The 18,599-nt window shown below is 56.1% G+C and overlaps 1 protein-coding gene across 6 annotated transcripts in view; it reads left to right on the forward strand.

Moving 5' to 3' along the window:
* Positions 1-18,599, forward strand: part of EPN2 (epsin 2) — a 52,158-nt gene that overhangs the window by 16,406 nt on the left and 17,153 nt on the right. For 4 of the 6 annotated variants that reach the window (XM_040245844.1, XM_040245847.1, XM_040245846.1 and 1 more), the window contains exon 2: positions 10,204-10,965. In XM_040245844.1, coding sequence (XP_040101778.1) covers positions 10,371-10,965 — 595 coding nt within the window. In that variant the 5' untranslated portion in view covers positions 10,204-10,370. Of the gene's footprint in view, positions 1-3,778; positions 4,390-10,203; positions 10,966-18,599 lie in introns of those variants that run through there. The other 2 variants (XM_040245845.1, XM_040245848.1) reach the window with 2 other exon arrangements.

Raw genomic sequence — 18,599 nt, forward strand, 5'->3', positions numbered from 1 at the left:
GAATGGGTATCCTGGGCCCAGGGGAGGGGTCACTGCAAGGTGGGGCTCCCAGGTGCAGATTACCTGGCACTGGTAGGCCCGCCTTGGAAAATGGTTGGTGGAGAGACTCTGCCTCCTCCAGGAAGCCGCTTAGAACATGTGGTCTTCAAGGAAGGACCCGGGAGCTTCGCGTAAGTTATGTTTGGGTCCTGAGGCTGAGGAGCTGGCACTGAGCCTCCTCGGTGGGCACTGCCTCACTCACCCTCTCTCCTCTCCTGTGAAGTGCTTCCCTTGCAGGCTGGGGCACATAGTAAGCCATCAATAAATTCAGCGGCCACCTCAGTGAGTTTGGCAAGCAGCAGCCAAGCCTGCGGTCAGTGAGTGAGCGGGCCGGCCTCCCCACGTTTGGTTGTCTTCCTGTGAAGCACAGGTGTGCCGAAGGACCCGGTCCTCCCCCTGGTCGTCCCCGGGCTGACCGAGGGAGCAGGAGGCTGGTGGCCAGGGAGGCAAGGAAACCCTTCTTTCTCTAAAGTGGAGTGTTTTCTGGGCAGATCTGCGTGGGCACTGTCATCCGTGCTGGGAACTCCTATATTATTATTTTCCTCAATAAAGTAGGACAAAGGCAACATAAACGTTGTTTGAAGAGAAGTATTTGGCTAATGGAGATAAAGCCAAAAGGAAAATAACAACTTTAACTTCTTTTTGGTTTCTGTGTTTTGACATTCAGCAGCATACTTCTAATCTTTTAAGAATTAAAAAAAATTACATGATATGCCAGCCGCGGTTTGTTTCTGCTTGTTAACTTTAGTGTGAAATTGACTCAGTGCCGCCTTGCCAGACATGGGCCTCTCCAGTCCTGCTTTTCTCCTGGCTGGAGGAGGTGCCCAGCGGGACCGCAGAGGGTGTGGCAAAGGCCTGCGAGCAGCCGAGCAGCCGTGGGCCCCGCAGGAGGAGTGAAGGGTCTCCCCTCCATCCACTCATCCTTCATGGGGTCCTCTGTCGGCTTCCAAGGCTGCTGCTGCCATTTTCCTGAGGAGGAAGCAGATTAGCGAGGTGACGAAAACGTGGCGTGGGGCAGCTCTCTCTCCACTCCAACTCGTGGTAATTTTTAACCCCCAGCAGCACCACAGCCTGTTTCCACACCCCGTGATACATTGGGGGCCCTGGACTCGGGCGTTGGGTGAGGGTGTGGGGAGCAGCCGAGGCTGGGGCAGCGTGGGAGCAGGTGGGGTTGAGTCACTCCTTCCTGGGGCAGCTGTGTGCCCGGCTCCGTGCCAGGCCCTGTGAGGCAGCCCCAGTGTGCAGACAGTCGGGGCCTCTGTCCAGAGGCCGTGGGAGGAAGCGGGGAGAGATGGGGGAGGCCGGAAGCGCAGGTGGCCTGCAGGGCAGCCGCAGCAGGTGGGGGGTGCTCTGCACGGCTGGCTGGAGGTGGGGGGTGGCGGTGATGGGCTTGGTGCTGTGCCACAGAGGCCGGCCCTGTGCAGCAGGTCTGGAGGGCTGAGGGCCCCACACTGGGTGTTGGAGCTTTTTGTTGGCATAACCAGGCAGAGAAGTCACAGCCCTCCCAGCCTGAGGCTTGGCTCCTGCGGCCTCCTCTGGACTCCGCATCCCTGTTGGTTGGCATCACGCCCTGAATCCCCTCAGCTCCTCTCCCCTGCACCACAGGACGGTTCTCCTGTGTCTCCACCCCTCTCCTGGCCCTTCTTGGACGTCACTGGTGGCCACTCACCCCCCTATGGCTTGCGCTCCATGCCCGCCCTCCTGGGTTCCCCCAGCGCCACCGCAGCCCTTGGCACAGCTGCCTCAGCCGTCTCTGTTCTCTGTGCTGGTCCTGCAGCACCTCCAGCTTCATTGTCTTCACTGTTGTGCGGCCTCCTTCCTTCTCCTGAGGCGGGCACACCCTCCCCACCTTGACATCCTGTGTCCCTGCATTCCGCCGGCAGCCAGGCGCTGTGGTATGGGCGTTTGCCTGCTTCCTGCCCTTCCCCCCCTCCCCAGTCCGCCTGCTGTGACTCCCTCAGGGCTGCAGGAGCCCCGCCTGCACCACGCTGCTTCTCTGCCCCCAGACAGGCAAACCCACTCCAGTAGCTTCGACTGCAGCACTGTTTCTTAAAATAGTGTTAAGTGGAAGCCGTTGAATGTTACTCATCTTAAAGAGTTTTTTTTATCGTCAGAATGCCGTGGTACCTTTGGTGGTTCCTTCGAAAGTGAAGCTGAGAGCTGCCAGGTGACCCAGCAGCCCTCTTCCTTGGCACCTGCCTAGGCGAGCTGAGGACACACATCTACACAAAAACTCATACGCAGAGTTCACAGCAGCATTGTGCATAAAGGCCAAGGCATGGAAACAGTCCAGGTGTCTGGCTGATCAGTGGGTAAATAAATGTGGTCTGTCCATACGAGAGAAAATTACCACAAAAAGGAATGAGGTACCAATGAATGCAGTATAAACGAACCTTTAGAATACTCTGAGTGAAAGGAGCCAGACATGAAAGGCACATACTGTGTGGCTTTGCGTGAAATGTCCAGAGTAGGTGAGTCCACAGAGACAGAAGGCAGCTTGCTGGGGGCTGGTGAGAGGAGGAGTGGGTAGTGATGGCCGATAAACAGGGTCTCCCGGGAGAAGAAAACGTCCACTGCAGTGATTGTTACCCAACGCTGTGCGTGTATGCTAAGTCACTCAGTTGTGTCCGACTCTTTGTGACTGCATGGGCTGTAGCCCGCCAGGCTCCTCTGTCCACAGGATTCTCCAGGCAAGAATACTGGACGGGGTTGCCATGCCCTCCTCCAGGGGACCTTCCCGACTCAGAGATCGAGCCCACGTCTCTTATGTGTTTTGCATCGGCAGGCGGGTTCTTTACCACTAGAGCCACCTGGGAAGCCCGTCCAGCACTGTGAAGATCCTAAATTGTGAGCGTGAATTGCCTGCTTTAAAGGGGTGAATTTCGTCTTAATAAAAACAAATAGAAAGACCTCCACTGCCCAAATACCATAGCATGATACCCGATTTCACGTATGTGATTACTTGATGCAGGTATTTGAATTTAGAAGTAAATTGATTGAGGGGCTTCCCTGATGGTCCGTCTAGTGGTTAGGACTCTGTGCTTCCACTGCCGTGGCCCTGGCTCAGTCCTGGTTAGGAACGAAGATCCCACGAGCTGAGTGTGGCCAGAAACAAAGTAGGTCGATTTGAAGAACAATATTAAGCATACAGTAATGCAGCTTATATTAAGAATTAAAGAGGAGGATTCCTAACACAGCGCCTGGCATGTCAGAAGTGCCCTGTGAGTGTTAACCGTGTGACTCCTACTTGAAGGGTTTGACAGAGATCTGGAAGGGGAGTAACAAATCGGCAGGTGCAGATTCCTCAGGGCGTGAGGCCCCCAGACCCACCCCCTGCCTCGCCACCTCTCCCCCTCATGCCCACGGCTCCCCTCTGCCCCATTCTCCAAGCCCTGCCCCAGGGGCACAGGTGTCCCACTGGCTGTCCCGACCTAGGTAGGGGTGGGGGCTGCGTCCTGGGCTTCCCTGTGGGCATCACTCCTTGTATGTCCAACGTGTGAAAAGTATTGGCTAAACCCTCCATCTGTCTGCGCTGTGGCAAGGAAATGGCGTTACGAGAGAGAGAACAGCAAGGACATTTGTAAAATGCCATGCAGACACCACTGTGTGCCCTGCAGAGCAGCAGCTCTGCTCCCGGAACAGGGTCTGGAAGCCTCGGTGCACGAGTCTCAGGGAATCATGTGCACACACCAGCACTGTTCACGATGGCAAGAAGGTGCAGTGGGGGCCCAGGTGTCCCCGGACAGACGAGGGGGTAGGTGTCGGTGATCACAGGCGCTGTCACATGGCAGGGACATGGAGCAGCGCGGACGAGTCTCAGAGTCTCAGTATCGACGCCAGGGCAGATTGTGGTGGTTGGATGATGTTCATGGTAAGACCATCTTCTTTCTTGAAAACCATGGGATCGTGGAGCTCAGAACCCAAGCTGTATGCGGGGTAGGGTGGGGAAGGGGTCTGGGTGACAGGTGCGTCGTTTGTGCCCACACAGGGCTGGTGTGTACTCTGGTATGTGTGCCCAGCAGCACATACGTCATAAAAATGTAAGAGGACAGAGCGGTGGCTGGAAGACCGTCTCTGGGCTGACACTGACATTTGAGAGTCCAGTCAGCGGTGCAGAGTAAATAAAATCCTGGGAACATATCCAGCAGAGGAGGAAGGAGGGAAGTCGTATTTTTATTCTGAACCAAAAGAGGAAGTTTACCTTTCGGCACTGAGACTGGTTTTTTTCCTGGTGGTACTTCATACAACGGCTGTTCTTAAAGGAGTAATCAGAGCTCTTGGGTTGTTCTAGCCCATGTGGCTGCTTCAGCAGAAGACGCAGCAGTCACCGAAGAGGTCCCGTTTCTTAAGGTGTGAGTTCTGACGGGCTGATGTTTACATCGTCTTGGAGTCTCTGATGCACAGGCTTCTACCTGCCAGCTTTCCTCCTGTTGCCGTCTGTGGGGCCTGACGCTTTCCAGGGCAACGCTTTCTGGGAAGAACCTTAAAGGCTCCTCCTTGGTGGGCCATGTTGGAAGGCGCTGGGAATGCTGGGGGCCTATCCCAGGACAGCACTGCACCGCCTGGGCCTCACGTCCGCATGCGGGCAGGTGCTGGCCCTTTAGCTCCAGCATCTGGGCTCCTGCCCGCTTGGCTTGCAGAGCTGGAGACGGGCTGAGCAGGGGCAGGAGGGTGGTTATTTCTTTCCTGTCTCACTGCCTGTTTAGCACCTGACAGGAGGGGCCTTCAAAGCCTCTGGATTCAGTGAGGAAAGATTCACTATTCTCATGGTAGTATGGGGTTTGTCTGAAGCCAAACAGACGAGATGAAGAGGATACGACCAGAAGCCAGAGGTCTTGGGGCAAGTCCTGGTCCTGCCACTTGCTGGCATGTGGCTCAGGCCAGTTTCTTACCCTCTCTGTGCCCGACTTCCTCACCTGTGAATTCTTACTGAGGTTCAGTGAGCAGACGCTTTGGCATGCAGTCAGGGCTGTTAGGATTCTCCAGCGTCTGTTGAGAGAGCCTGTGCTATTTTCAGTTTCTATTCTGAGCCTGTTCTGTTCGGGTGACTGCTGGCATCAGAGTTAGCACATCTGAGGCCTTGTTGGAAATGCCAGCCACACAGGAGAGGACTGGGCTCGGGTGTGACGGTCAGGAAGGGGCTTGTGGACGATGCCACCTGCCTGACCAGGAGGTGCCTTCTGCCCAGCGTGTTCTGCCTGGGCCCTGCTGCTTCTGTAGGCGTGTCCCCTGCCCTGGACTGTGTCCCCAGGCTGCCCTCGGGGTGCTGCTGAGAAACATCCTCAGAGAGACACTCTGGGAGGACGCAGGTGTCTGGACCCGTGTCAGCGCTGAGCAGTGGCTGTCCCCACCTCATCACCTGGTCTGCTCCTGAGCCCAGGTTGGTGGGGTGGCAGGGTTCCGCTGTCCATGGGACTGCCTGGGTACTATTGGCTGACATGGCTCATCCACCCCTGCCCTCGGGTTCTTGGTTGTGAACTCTTAACCACGTGGAGTGGTTTTATATGTTCTCTGAGCAGAGTGGCTGCTCTGACCCCAGCGACAGAGCCCCGAGGGAGACTGCTGGGGGACTGGCCCAGGTGAGCCCCGTGTCTGAGGGGAAGGGGTGGGGTGCTGTCTGCCTTGTTCAGCTTCCCTCTGTGCCCGCTCACTCAGCCCGCGTCAGAGGAGGCTGTGCTGAGGACACATGGTGGAGATGGGGAAGCAGCAGCTGGGATGAGCAGGAAGGTGTCCCACATGGAGAGGTTCTGCCCACAGTGGGAGCTGGTGACTTGAGAGAGTGACCGTGGCCCCCAGATCTCATCTGACAGGAAAGAGCCAGTGGGGCAGTGCCGAGGGAGGCCGCGGGCAGGGGAGCAGCTCGTGCCTGGGACCAGGAGAGTGCCAGGGGCCGAAGGTGCACCTGTGCTGGACCCGGAGGAGCTCACCTTCTGGGTGTGCTGTCTTCTGGGCTCTGGTGCCCCCCGCACTTCCTGGGGTGGGCTGCAAAGACCTCAGCCACACTCCCCGAAGCCCATGGGAGTGCTTTGTGCCAGGTTGGGTCTGCACTTACACTGCCCGGAGGTGCCTGTCCTCACCCACGGGCTTCCTCTGGGCAGCATCTTGATTGAGCTCCTGAGAGAGCAGCGACGGGTGGCTGCTGTGCCTGAAACCAAGCCCGTGTGGTCCACAGCTCCCCTCCCCCGGCTTCCCCTCTCCTGCTGGCTCCTCAGGACGTGGCCACAGCCCAGCACTCAGCACCACCACAGTGACCAGCCAGGTCTAAATTAAGCATGAATCCCTGGGAATTCTTCATTTTCCCATGTAGCTCTGTTCTTTTCCCAAAATGCCTCAAGCTGGAAACTTCTGCTGATCAAACACACTGTGGGCCTGCCCTGTGTGCAGGTGGGTGGGTGTGAAGCCATCGGATGCCCCCTTCTGTGCCCCAGTCTCTGGGTGGCATGGCCACTGGCCATCAGGGATCTCTCTCTAGTGGTAGAGTCACTCAGCGTGTTGGAATAGAGACTCTGGCCCAGGGGCCACAAGCTCCTTTCTTGGAAGGGGGCTGAGTTCCGGGGGCTCACTCCACAGACCTGGGAAGCCCCACAGGCCAAGAGAAACATCCACCACTAGGCTTGTTGCCAGAACTCCAGCCTCATGGTGGCTGACCTGGAGCTGGTCTGAGGTGGGAGCTCCTGTGACACCCTGGGGCTGGCAGGAGTTGAGCCCTTGTCAGAAAGGGGCCTTGGGACGGGAGGCTAGGCTGGGTGTCTGGTCTGCTCTGCCATCCAGGAGCGGGAGGCTGGGTCTGGCCCAGCCCGAGCCCCGCTTTCCAGCTCCCTGGCTCTGTGTGCTGTCTGGTTTCCGGCAGGGTTGTTTAAGTACGTTGTCCCTGGTTGGCCATTAGCAAAACTACGTGGAGGAGTGGTGGAGGGGAACACTGAGGGATTCTCTGTCCTCTGCTCACGAATCCACTGGTCCAGGCACCAGTGTTTGGTGCTCACGCCTCTCCGGGAGGTGCTGCTCGTCACACCACCATTTCTAAGTGACTGTGTTGTCAGATGGCCAGAACTGTGTCTCCTGAGCCTGGTCCTTGTTTCACACCGTCTTTCAGAATGACTGCATTTCAACACCCATGTAACCTGTAGCCCATCTGCTCTTCCTAGAGACTGAACGATCCGCCACACTGGTAAAGAAAAGAGGGATTCCTCACGTGTGTTTTCAGTGCTTGATTTCTGCTTTTAGAAAAATCACTAACATGGTCATTGGAGGCTATCTGACATCGAATTTGAATTTTCCTGTGCTTGTTCCAAGACTGTCATGTCTTGGGAGAAGCCCCCAGGTGGCTCTTTCTTTTTAAGGGGACAGGGGTCATCCAGCGTTGGGGGGACGGTCAGTTCCCCTGCAGCCACTTAACTGACACCTGGGGCTCTTCCTGTACTGTGGGTGCTGTCACTGTATCTGCTTTATCATCTCAGAGTTAAGAGGCTCAGATGTTTGTTTTTGCAATTCTTCACATATAAGAATGCACAGTTTTCTTGAAGCCCGCTTTTGGGATAGAGATAAAAGATTTGATTTCTCTGCCCACCAAGGAGTCCTGGGACACAGAGGCTGCGTTCACTGAGTGAGGCGGACAGCCCTCAGCTTCCCTGTGGGTGTCACCTGCCTGGAAAAAGTCACAGGAGGCCCCCAGACGTAGAGCAGGAGCTGCCGTTTGTGGATCCTGTTAGGTTTCGGGAGGGGAGAGGTGTCTGCTGCCATTCCCTCAGAGCTGGTCTGGGTTCCTGGTAATGATCCCCGATCCCTGAAAAGACCCCCAGATGGGGGTTTGGTGGAGACCCCAACCATCAACATCTTCTTGACACCTGGCGAGTTACGTCCCTGTCACAGAAGGGATGTCCAGGACTCTCGTGGGCTTTGACCAGGGCCCACCTGGGGTCTGGAGCCATGAGGGGTGCTTCCTCCCACGTCTGGGACTCTGGATTGGGAAGGAATTTCCCCACCCAACTCTGCAGGCTCTTGAACACATTTTTATGGAATTCTTCTTGCCTCCAGGGGCATCACTCTAGCCTTGGAATTTTTTGTTTGTTTTTTTAGTGTTGTTCTATTTGCTGTTTTATTCAGTCTACTTGTAGTCTCCACTGTCAGGCAAATTCTGGTTGTATTTTCAAATATGCCAGAATTTTTCTGCCCCAGCTTGTCTTTGGCAAATGTGATCCAGCTGTTCCTTTATGGTCACCATTATAGGCTGCTCTTGAGAAAGAGTCCTGATCCCAGACTCTGGCTGGGTTGCCTGCATGTTGAGCGCCAAGGGACGCAGCTCCTCGGTGGTGCTGGGCCACGGCTCAGCTGTGGCTAAGGGCCCGTCCTTCAGGCTGTGTGTGTGTAGATGGGCTGTCGCCTAGGACAGGACACGCGTGCTGCAGGTTACATGCGGCCGCGATGGCTCCTGCAGCTGCAAAGTGCAGGGTAGGGGAGCCTGCCGAGCCCCAGCTGGGTAACAGACAAAGTGCTGGGCGGCCCTGGGGCTTCGGGACCGCGAGTGTGACCAGTGATGCTGGAGCCTTTGCTCTGGGAGCCGGAGCTGCTCTGGAGGCCCCCTCTGAGGCCCATCCTGTCTGGCGGCCATGGATGACCAGCCTGGTCACGTCACACGTGCAGGTCCCCGCAGAGCACCTGGCCCTGCTCCTCGGACACACTATAGAAGGTTTGTAAGAGCCGGCCGGGCAGGGGCGCTCAGTCTGCCCACCTTCAGCTGAAGCCCTGCACCTGCAGATGAAGGCAGAACTCTTGGCCTGTCTGAGGGTGGAGAGGCCTTGCTCACCAAGCAGATGTCTAATTGGCACCAGGATGATGGTTATGAGCTTCTCCTATTTGACTGAATGTGAGGAGTGGGCATTTCCTTTGGCTTCCCCACTCCTGACGCTTGCTGGTTACTTATTTCTGAGGCTGGGATGAAGCGGGTAGAGGCCGCCCACCCATTGTTCCTCTGGCAGAAGCAGCAGAATGAGGGCCCCCGTGGGAGGAGGGAGAGTGTCTTCACCAGGGGGCCTTGGTCAGCTGACTTCATGACCCAGAAGGAAGGCTCTCCATCTGCACCAGGGGAGGGGTGATCCTTACCCGGAAGGAAGGCTTTTTGTGAGCATACAGTGAGACAGCCTGGCCCAAGGCCACCCAGCTCTTTCCCAGGCCAGAAGCCCAGTGGCAGCTGGGGGTGGGGTGGGGGTGGGGGGCTGCAGGTCCTGGGCCCCTCCTCATTCTGTAGGAGAGGAGTCACCTGGCACCGCTTCACTCCCAGTCCCCGGCCACCCTGTCTCGTCCTCTGAAGAAGCCCGCTGAGGGCTGCAGGGAGTGCTCTCCTCGCCTCCGTCTGTGGCCCACTGCCCCAGTCGAGTTGCCCTGGACTTGCATCCTCAGGTCACCGCACTCACCTCTGTCCCCCGCCAGATGCCTTCCTGGGGAAGGGGCGCTGTTTTTGACTTGCGGCAGCAGCATTTATATCGCGGTGCTGGGTGTTCACTGGCAACCAAACCAGGTGGTGTCCCCCACACTCTGGACCAGCCTGTGGCCAGAGGCATATCCTTCACTCCAGCTCCGCAGGTGTTCCTTCCCTGGAGAGATGTGTTTGTGACAAAGGACTGGGTGGACCTGTTAATGTGGAGTCCTCAGTTCTCTTCTTCCTGAGATGAGGAAACTGAGCCAGAAGCAGTTTATTTGTAAGGTTGTATCAGTGCTACATAGTTTGTGCCAGATGCTGGAGGCTCTGAAAGCCCAGTGGGGCCTCAGCTCTGGTCTCAAAGGGGTTGAGAGTCTCTGTAAGAAGTCAGGAGAAGAGGGTCAGAGAGAGTCTCTGGAGCCAGTGTAGATGGTGTGAGATTCTTCTAGCGGGCGTCTGGCAGGTGTGGCAGAGCAGATCCAGCAGAAGTGGTTTGAAAATAGACCAGGAGTTACAGTGTTACTGCTTTCCTTCCAGAGGCTTAAACTTGAGTTTAAACTGTATTGGTTATTAATGTGTAGTATTGATCTTATCTTATTTTTGAAGGGAAGAGGGCATCCTTTTTGTCCTCGGGGGTTGGAGGATGTCCTCTCACCACAGAGGCTGGCCGACCCCTGCCTGCCATTTGCAGAGAGCCTGCTGTCTCAGGGGAACTCACACACAATAACGTTTGTTACTTCTTTCTCTAGGTCATGGCTTCCGGCTTCTCAGACCTGAGGCTCCGATAGAGGAAATGACCGTCAGGGACCCTGCTCCAGACCTGTTACGGAGACTGAGCCTCTGTGGGGCACGAACCTGCTGGAGACGGGGACGCTTCTCTCTCTGAAGGGATCCGCACTTGTCACAGAAGGTAAAGATGACGACCTCATCGATCAGACGCCAGATGAAAAACATTGTCAACAACTACTCGGAAGCTGAGATAAAAGTGCGGGAAGCCACCTCCAATGACCCATGGGGCCCGTCCAGCTCCCTGATGACGGAGATCGCAGACCTGACCTACAACGTGGTGGCCTTCTCGGAGATCATGAGCATGGTGTGGAAGCGGCTCAACGACCATGGCAAGAACTGGCGGCACGTGTACAAGGCGCTGACGCTGCTTGACTACCTCATCAAGACGGGCTCAGAGCGCGTGGCCCAGCAGTGCCGCGAGAACATCTTCGCCATCCAGACCCTGAAGGACTTCCAGTACGTCGACCGTGACGGCAAGGACCAGGGGGTCAACGTGCGAGAGAAGGCCAAGCAGCTGGTGGCCCTGCTGAAGGACGAGGAGCGACTTAAGGCCGAGCGGGCCCAGGCCCTCAAGACCAAGGAGCGCATGGCCCAGGTGGCCACCGGCATGGGCAGCAACCAGATCACCTTTGGCCGGGGCTCCAGCCAGCCCAACTTGTCCACCAGCTACTCGGAGCAGGAGTACGGCAAGGCTGGGGGGTCGCCGGCTTCCTACCATGGCTGTGAGTAGTAACCCCCATGCTGGGCACCGGGCTCAGCCAGACTCATGGCTCCTACCTTCCCACTGCTGGTGCCTGGCAACAGCCTCTCAGTCCACCTGGAGTTACTGTTACAGAGGGCCTTCCGGCCTGGGGTCCCAAGACCCTCTGCTGCTCTGTGCTTGTGGGCAGGGCAGGCTCAGAGGATGGATTACCTGCTTCCTCCTCAGGCCAGGGCTGAAGCAAAGGGCCTTGCTGCCCACAGCAGCAGGGGATTGGCTGTCCTGAAGAATCTACTCTCTTTTGTCTCATATTCAGTGTCTTTCTGAAATTGGGCTTTGGGTCTCCTGACCGGCTCAGCGTCTGTTCTCCTTGAGCATCACTGGGTGAGGCAGTGAATGTCCGCCTCTCTTGCAGAGGGAGAGGCCAGGCTTCCTTCCCACCTCTGGGTGGGAGTCCTTGCTGATTCGGTCACACGGCTGGGTCCGTGCTTTCTGGGCTGCTCTGTTTTCTCGCTTTGCGTGTTGAAGATGCTAGGTCTTTGCCCAGTGTTCAGGAGAGATGTCAGCAGAAGTGGCATTCAGGGCCTGACGGAGGCTGGCCAGGGAGCCATGTTGGCATTCTAGCTGTTCATGGAGATGGGTCGAGTGGGCCCAGGGACACAGAAATTGTGCCTCTGGCTGAAAACAGAAATCCAGGTACCCCTACCCTTTGCTTTTGGAATAAGTAACACTGTTAGCATAAGAAAAAATTTCAGGCAGCTGCTTGCAGTTTGACCCCCTGTTGGCCTTGCTTATTTAGTTTGGCAGGTTTCGGTTTGTCGTTGCCTTGCCACTCATAGCATTTGTGTTGAGCAGATCTGCACAGTGGAGTCGGGCTCCCGCCTCTGGGATTCTCAGCGATTGTCAAGCTCAGAGGCCAGCATTCCTGTCCCACTTGTAGTTCTTGTCGTTTCCCCACCTAGTTTGGATGACTCTGCTCAGGCAAAGGCTGGGACCTTGGTGAAGCCGCTTAAAAGAAATAGAGCATGCAGTCTGGGGTTCCAGGGGCTCCCCTACGCTAGGTTGATAGAAAAGGAAGAGTGCCCTTAAGAAGTGAAGTCGTATGTGTCCCTCATGGAGCCCCTCTCCACCAAGAAAGGCCGCTGCAGGTAGGCTGGGCTCCAGGCTGGCCTCCTCTTTGGAAGTGGTCATGTAAGGACCCTGGGGGCTGCTTTTCTCCTGTCTGCCTTTTGAGGTCATTGACCCTGAGTCCCGAGGACTGAGAGTAGGAGCTGAAGCCACGTCCCATGCATTGAGTGAAGACTGTTCCGGGGCTGGGAGGAGGTAGTGGGGCCTTGTGTCTGGTCCCGTGGCCTCAGCCTTCACCTCCCTGCCCAGCGGCCCTGAGTTGGCCCACCTCTGAGAGCCCGAGCTTGAGCTGCATGTTCAGAGTCTGTTCGCCAGGCCTGGCCTTGCCTGTCCCTCTAACGGCCTGTCTGTGTGTGTGTGTGTGTATATGTATGTATGTGTGTGTGTGTGTCCCTGCCCCACAGCACCTGAGGCCTCGCTGTGTCCCCAGCACCGCACTGGGCCCCCTCGGGGTCAGAGCGAGGAGCCGCCGCCGAGCCAGCGCCCGCCCTTCCTGCTGCGCCCGGGGCCACCCTCCTGCCCGGCCAGTGACCTGGCCCAGCCCTGCCTCTCTTGGGACCCTGCAGCCCAAGGTGGGAAACGAGGGCAGCCTGCTGGGTGTGCTCCTGGTTGCCCAGTACAGCCAGCTTTCTCCCTGCCTCCTGGGCCTCAGGGCGGCTCCCTCTGCAGCCCAGCGCTGGTCCTTCCCTCTCCCGGGAGCCCTGGCTATCCTGCGCCCCTCTCCACACCCCTCACCCAGAGGCCTCAGGGGAGCAGCTGTTTGCTTTGCATGAGGCCTGGGTGGCTGTCAGGCTCTCCCAGTCCTGCACCCTGCGGGATTGGAGGTGTGCTGGCGGCAGCCCCAGCCGTGGGGAGGACAGGCCCCTGGGCTGGGCCTGTGGTTTGGTCCTTGTCCCACCAGCACACCCAGCCGGGAGCCATCCCTCCATGTTGCAGTGATGTGGGCGGGTGAGCAGAGGACCAAATGGGGTGGATTTTGCTTCTCAGTTCCCCGCCGTCCTTCCTGAAATCCGCGGGACTTGGGACCCTGGCAAGCAGAGAGTTGGCTGCCCAATCAATTGTAGGTTGCAGTGTTTGGAGGTCTCTGACTCAATGGGGATGGAAGTGAGGCTTGCTTTAGGGGTGATTGCTAGCTCTCCTGGACAACCTTTAGCTGGTGTGGGCTACGCTGAAAACAGATTTCGCTGCAGCCTACAAAGAAGTGTGCTCAGTCCACTGCCTTGGCTCCTGGGCCCACCACAGAGAACGCCTCTCCTCTCTCCCTGCATGGCTCTGACCGGGGCAGCCGGCAGCCGTGGAAGTGGCCCCCTCACTTGGGCCTTGTACACCTTGTGGCCACCCTGCCAGTGCTTGTGGGATCACTGTGTTGAGCTCTGGGCCCATTTTCCCTCACCCTCTGTCCTGAGGGAGTACTGGCTTTGGTGCAGGGAGGCAGAGTGTTTCAGAGTGACACTTCCGCTGGTCACCAGTGCTCCTGAGCCTGCCTGTTGAGTACCTGGGGCCCCTAACTCTCCTGGGCCGCTTACATTCAAAGCCCCCGAGCCAAGGCCCACAGGTCCCCCCTCAACTCAGTGACTCCACACACTGCCAATAAGTTGGTCAACCCATAGCCCACACGGCCTCAGCTCTGGGGCTAGAGGTAGAAATTAAGGGTAAAATGAGTGAGTTTGTTTTCCCAGAGTTTCTCAAGTGCTGGATGAGGTTTGGGCAAACCAGTGATAACGTGGTGTCACCGTTCTGGGTGCCTTCCTCTCTGTGTCTCATACCCTCACTGTCACGGGTGATCCTTTCTGAGCACCCGCCTGATGCCCAGTGTGAGGTGAGGGCTTCCCCTGGGCCCTGGGGATCTGCCTTGAACACGCTGGCTTGGAATGCAGCATGGAAGGGTCACCCTGATTGGCCTCGTGAGACGCAGCGGAGATCCAGGCCAGGCCGTCAGCTCAGCTCGTGTGGTATGCTGTCTCCATCAGTGGTTGTCTCAGGCTGGGACACTAGCCCTCTTTTCCTTTTATTGACACTTAGCCTTTGGAACTACATTTTGTGGGCTTTTCCAGAAACGTGGAAATGTGCCATATCTTGAGGCTTTGAGTCTAGAACATCTGATTCTTAGAGGTTAGATTTTGTTGGTAGTGAAGGCTGTTTCCAACTTTGTAGGTGCCCTTTCTCTGCTCCCTGAGCTGCTGGCTGCCCAGAGCCCAGACACGTCTGACAGGCTGGAGTCTCGGGGTGGGCGCGGGCATCGTGGTCGTGGTGCTGAGTTTTCTTGGAGGCTGCAGCCTGTCCAGTTCAGGTTCTTCCTCCTGTCCCTCCAGCTGATGACCGGCAGCCATGCCCTTTCAGAAAGTCAGAGTCAGCAGGCGGTGCGCCCATGGGCCTCCTCCCGTGGCCTGCTGGCAACTCAGTGATGAGTCTGTCGGGCCAGTGCCCCTGTGGCCCGCTTCTCCACGTCTAGGTGGTAAGCTCAGCATGGGTGGCACAAGAGAAACTCTGCTGGTTTTCTCATAGTAAGATAATGCCTGTCTACTCCTGATCACGTAGAAAGTGCAAAAGGAAGACGGACACACTCCATGATCTCCTTAGATTGCTGATGTTCCCGTGTGGGTGTGTCCTTCTGAATGTTTTTTCTAAGCGTGTGCTTTTCTAGGCCTGAAGGTTTGTTTGGATCCCTGCCGTTTCTATCACGACGTCGTCACCCCAGCTGCCAGGCCTCTAGGCATAGGCAGTGGTGGGGCCTCATCATGGCCATCTGTCTGGGGAGAGCCAGAGAGTTCTTACTCTGAGGAGGAAGCGAGGACCAGATCAATACCCATATCCCCCACAGCCAGCTGTATGGACAGACCTGGATCTGTGTCTGAAGTATGTTTCGTGGGAGCAGAAAGAATCTAATGCTTTATATTGCATACATGGTAGAACAGTGTTACACACGTGTCGTTTGTAACAAAGCACACATCTCAGAAGGTTACAGCATTCATTTGCCCAGGGCTGGCGCTGGGCAGTGAGAGCTCATGGTCCACAGATGAGGCCTGGCCCTCTGTGGGCCTCCAGTTCAGGAGAGGGTGGGCACCTTGACGGTGTGCCACATGGAGTGCCCGGAGGGGGCCGGGCAGGCGAGTCAGAGGCTGTTCTCAACGTGCGCGCAGTGGGCGGGATGCAGTGGCTTAGAGGACCCCTCAGCTGACTCAGATAACTTGCTGTGCATTTTCCACATTGCTGCACAGTTGCACTTGACTGCAAAGGTTAGAGCTCGGGTGGGTTAGGGTCCGTGGAGCAGGTTGAGGTGGTGCTCTCTTCTGGTTTTGCTCATCCCCTGTGCTGTCACAGGCTCTCACACAGCGCCCCGCCTGAGGGACACGCTCTGAGAAGGGACCACGCGGATCACAGTCTCCACCCTGTCTGAATTGTATCCAGGTTCTCACAGTGTGGTAACAATGTGGTGAATACCTTTGGGCAGAAGGCTGCTTTTCCGAGGGGTCTTGATGTAGAATTGTCTTGTCTTCAATATAGAATTCCAGGAAGTGAGGTTAGTGGACAAGTGTGTTGAAAAGTGAAAGTGAAAGTGAAGTTGCTCAGTCATGTCCGACTCTTTGCAACCCCATGGACTGTAGACCACCAGGCTCCTCTGTCCATGGGATTCTCCAGGCAAGAATACTGGAGTGGGTTGCCATTTCCTTCTCCAGGGCATCTTCTCGACCCAGGGATTGAACCCAGGTCTCCTGCATTGCAGGCAGATGTTTTAACCTCTGAGCCACCATGTCTTGAACTTAGCAGATGTTTTCCCAGCAGACCCGGCTCAGGTGCAGCGCCCTCAGCTGGGGTGCAAGAGAAGTGGCCATGCTTGGTGGATAGCCTCGAGCCCAAAATGGGTACTGAGATTTTTCTGAAAGATAATTTCTAGTTTCAGTTAAGTTGAGTCGCTCAGTTGTGCCTGACTCTTTGTGACCCCATGGACTGCAGCATGCCAGGCCTCCCTGTCCATCACCAACTCCCAGAGCTTTCTCAAACTCATGTCCGTTGAGTCAGTGATTCCATCCAACCATCTCATCTTCTGTTGTCCCCTTCTCCTCCCACCTTCAATCTTTCCCAGCATCAGGGTCTTTGCAAAAGTCAGTTCTTTGCATCAGGTGGCCAAAGGATTGGAGTTTCAGCTTCAGCATCAGTCCTTCCAGGAATATTCAGGACTGATTTCCTCTAGGATGGAATGGTTGGATCTCCTTGCAGTCCAAGGGACTCTCAAGAGTCTTCTCCAACACCACAGTTCAAAAGCATCAATTCTTCGGCACTCAGCTTTCTTTATAGTCCAACTCTCAGTCCATACATGACTACTGGAAAAACCATAGCCTTGACTAGATGGACCTTTGTTGGCAAAGTAATGTCTCTGCTTTCGAATATGCTATCTAGGTTGGTCATAACTTTTCTTCCAAGGAGCAAGCGTCTTTTAATTTCATGGCTGCAGTCACCATCTGCAATGATTTTGGAGCCCCCCAAAATAAGGTCTGTCATTGTTTCCACTGTTTCCCCATCTATTTGCCATGAAGTGATGGGACCAGATGCCATGATCTTAGTTTTCTGAATGTTGAGTTTTAAGCCAACTTTTTCACTCTCCACTTTCACTTTCATCAAGAGGCTCTTTAGTTCTGCTTCGCTTTCTGTCATAAGAGCGGTGTCATCCGCATATCTGAGGTTATTGACATTTCTCCCGGCAATCTTGATTCTAGCTTGTGCTTCATCCGGTCCAGCATTTCTCATGATGTACTCTGCATATAAGTTAAATAAGCAGGGTGACAGTATACAGCCTTGATGTACTCCTTTCCCGATTTGGAACCAATCTGTTGTTCCATGTCCAGTTTTAACTTTTGCTTCTTGACCTGCATACAGATTTCTCGGGAGGCAGGTCAGGTGGTCTGGTATTCCCATCTTTTGAAGAATTTTCCAGTTTGCTGTGATCCACACAGTCAAAGGCTTTGGCATAGTCAATAAAGCAGAAGTAGATGTGTTTCTGGAACTCTCTTGCTTTTTCGATGATCCAACGGATGTTGGCAATTTGGTCTCTGGTTCCTCTGCCTTTTCTAAATCCGGTTTGAATGTCTAGAAGCACTGTTCGCATACTGTTGAAGCCTGTCTTGGAGAATTTTGAGCATTACTTTGCTAGTTTAGTAGATGAAAATTTCCATCAGGATATTCATTTTAAAAGTTAGTTTCCTGTTTGTAAATGTTGCTCTATAAGAAATTGCTGTGGGCATGTAATCTCAGTTTACAAATGAATTAAGAAAGAGGGCGTTCTGTCTCTGTTGAAGTTCTGGTGACCACAGCACCCCCCACCCCTACTCCTCCCGAGCGCCTGCCTGGGGAGCTGTGGGCATGGCCCTCACCCTGGTGCTCCCCCACCCCCCGACCCAAGAGTGTGACTTCCCAAAGCACCAGGAACCATGGAACCCCCGGGAAAGAACAAGGAGGAGAAATGGCTTCCTGTTCTGGACAAGCTCCTAGCTCCCACCTTGCAAGCTGATGACCTTGTAACGGACAGGGTTTACTGTGCAGCCCAAAGAGAGCAGCACAGATAGGACGGGCTCTGAGTCCTGCCAGCCAGCGACAGGGCAGCCTTTGTCTCTGCCCAGCTGCCCATCCCAACCATCGTCCGTGCTGCCTCCTTTCTTCCTGGGCTTCGGCTTTTGCACACCTCGGTGGTTGGGACCAGGGTGTGAGGTGTGCCCTTGGGAGTCACAGCTTCTGCTCACTGGAAACTAAATTAGAAAATGAACACACAGGTGCGTGGAAAGAGGCAAGTCGGGGAGATGGAACAGCTGTAGGCAGGTCTGGAGCGCAGGTGAGGCCCCCAGTCTGTGGGCTCTAGGTGCCTGGGGCAGGGGTGTCTGCACTGAGCCAGGCTGAGAAGAGCCCCTGCCCGCGGAGCACCCCAGTGGGGAGGACGCGCTAGGGGGTGGCTCCAGAGCCGAGGCTGGAGGGGAAGCCGAGGTGCTCTTGCCCACCTGAGGGCCGGAAGGAGCTGGAGGATTCTAGGCCCTGTGTGGGGGTGGCAGAGCAGGGGTGGCGTGGGTGTGAGCAGTAGAGAGTCGAGGGGCAGCTCCTCCGCGTGGCAGGAGTCTGCGGGAGGCGGGGCCCAGACGTGTGTGCTGGGAGGGCCCGGGGCCTGCCGCTGCAGCAGCACTGACACGGGTTTTGTCCCCTGTGGAGGCTGCAGGCCCGGATCAGGGTGTGTGCAGGCCTGTGCCTCTGAGACCCGCATGAGCAGGGAGCGTCCTGCCTTATGCTCCCCCTGCTTTTGCTGCTGGAGGCCTCCTCGGTGTCCCCAGGCCACGGCTGCCGCCCTCCCCTCATGTCTTCGCCCCCATCTCTTCCTTGCCTGTAAGGACACAGGTGACGTTGGGTGTGGGGCCCACCTGCTCCAGTGTGACCTCAGCTTAACCACTCACTAAGGACGCTGCCACAGCCATTTCCAAATCCACTTGTGTTCTGAGGTGCTGGGGGTCAGGACCTCACACCTTTGGGCCTGCTCTGCCTTGGCCCCTC

The sequence above is a fragment of the Oryx dammah genome, unplaced genomic scaffold, assembly GCF_014754425.2.
Source record: "Oryx dammah isolate SB20612 unplaced genomic scaffold, SCBI_Odam_1.1 HiC_scaffold_8, whole genome shotgun sequence".
Taxonomy (NCBI): domain Eukaryota; kingdom Metazoa; phylum Chordata; class Mammalia; order Artiodactyla; family Bovidae; genus Oryx; species Oryx dammah.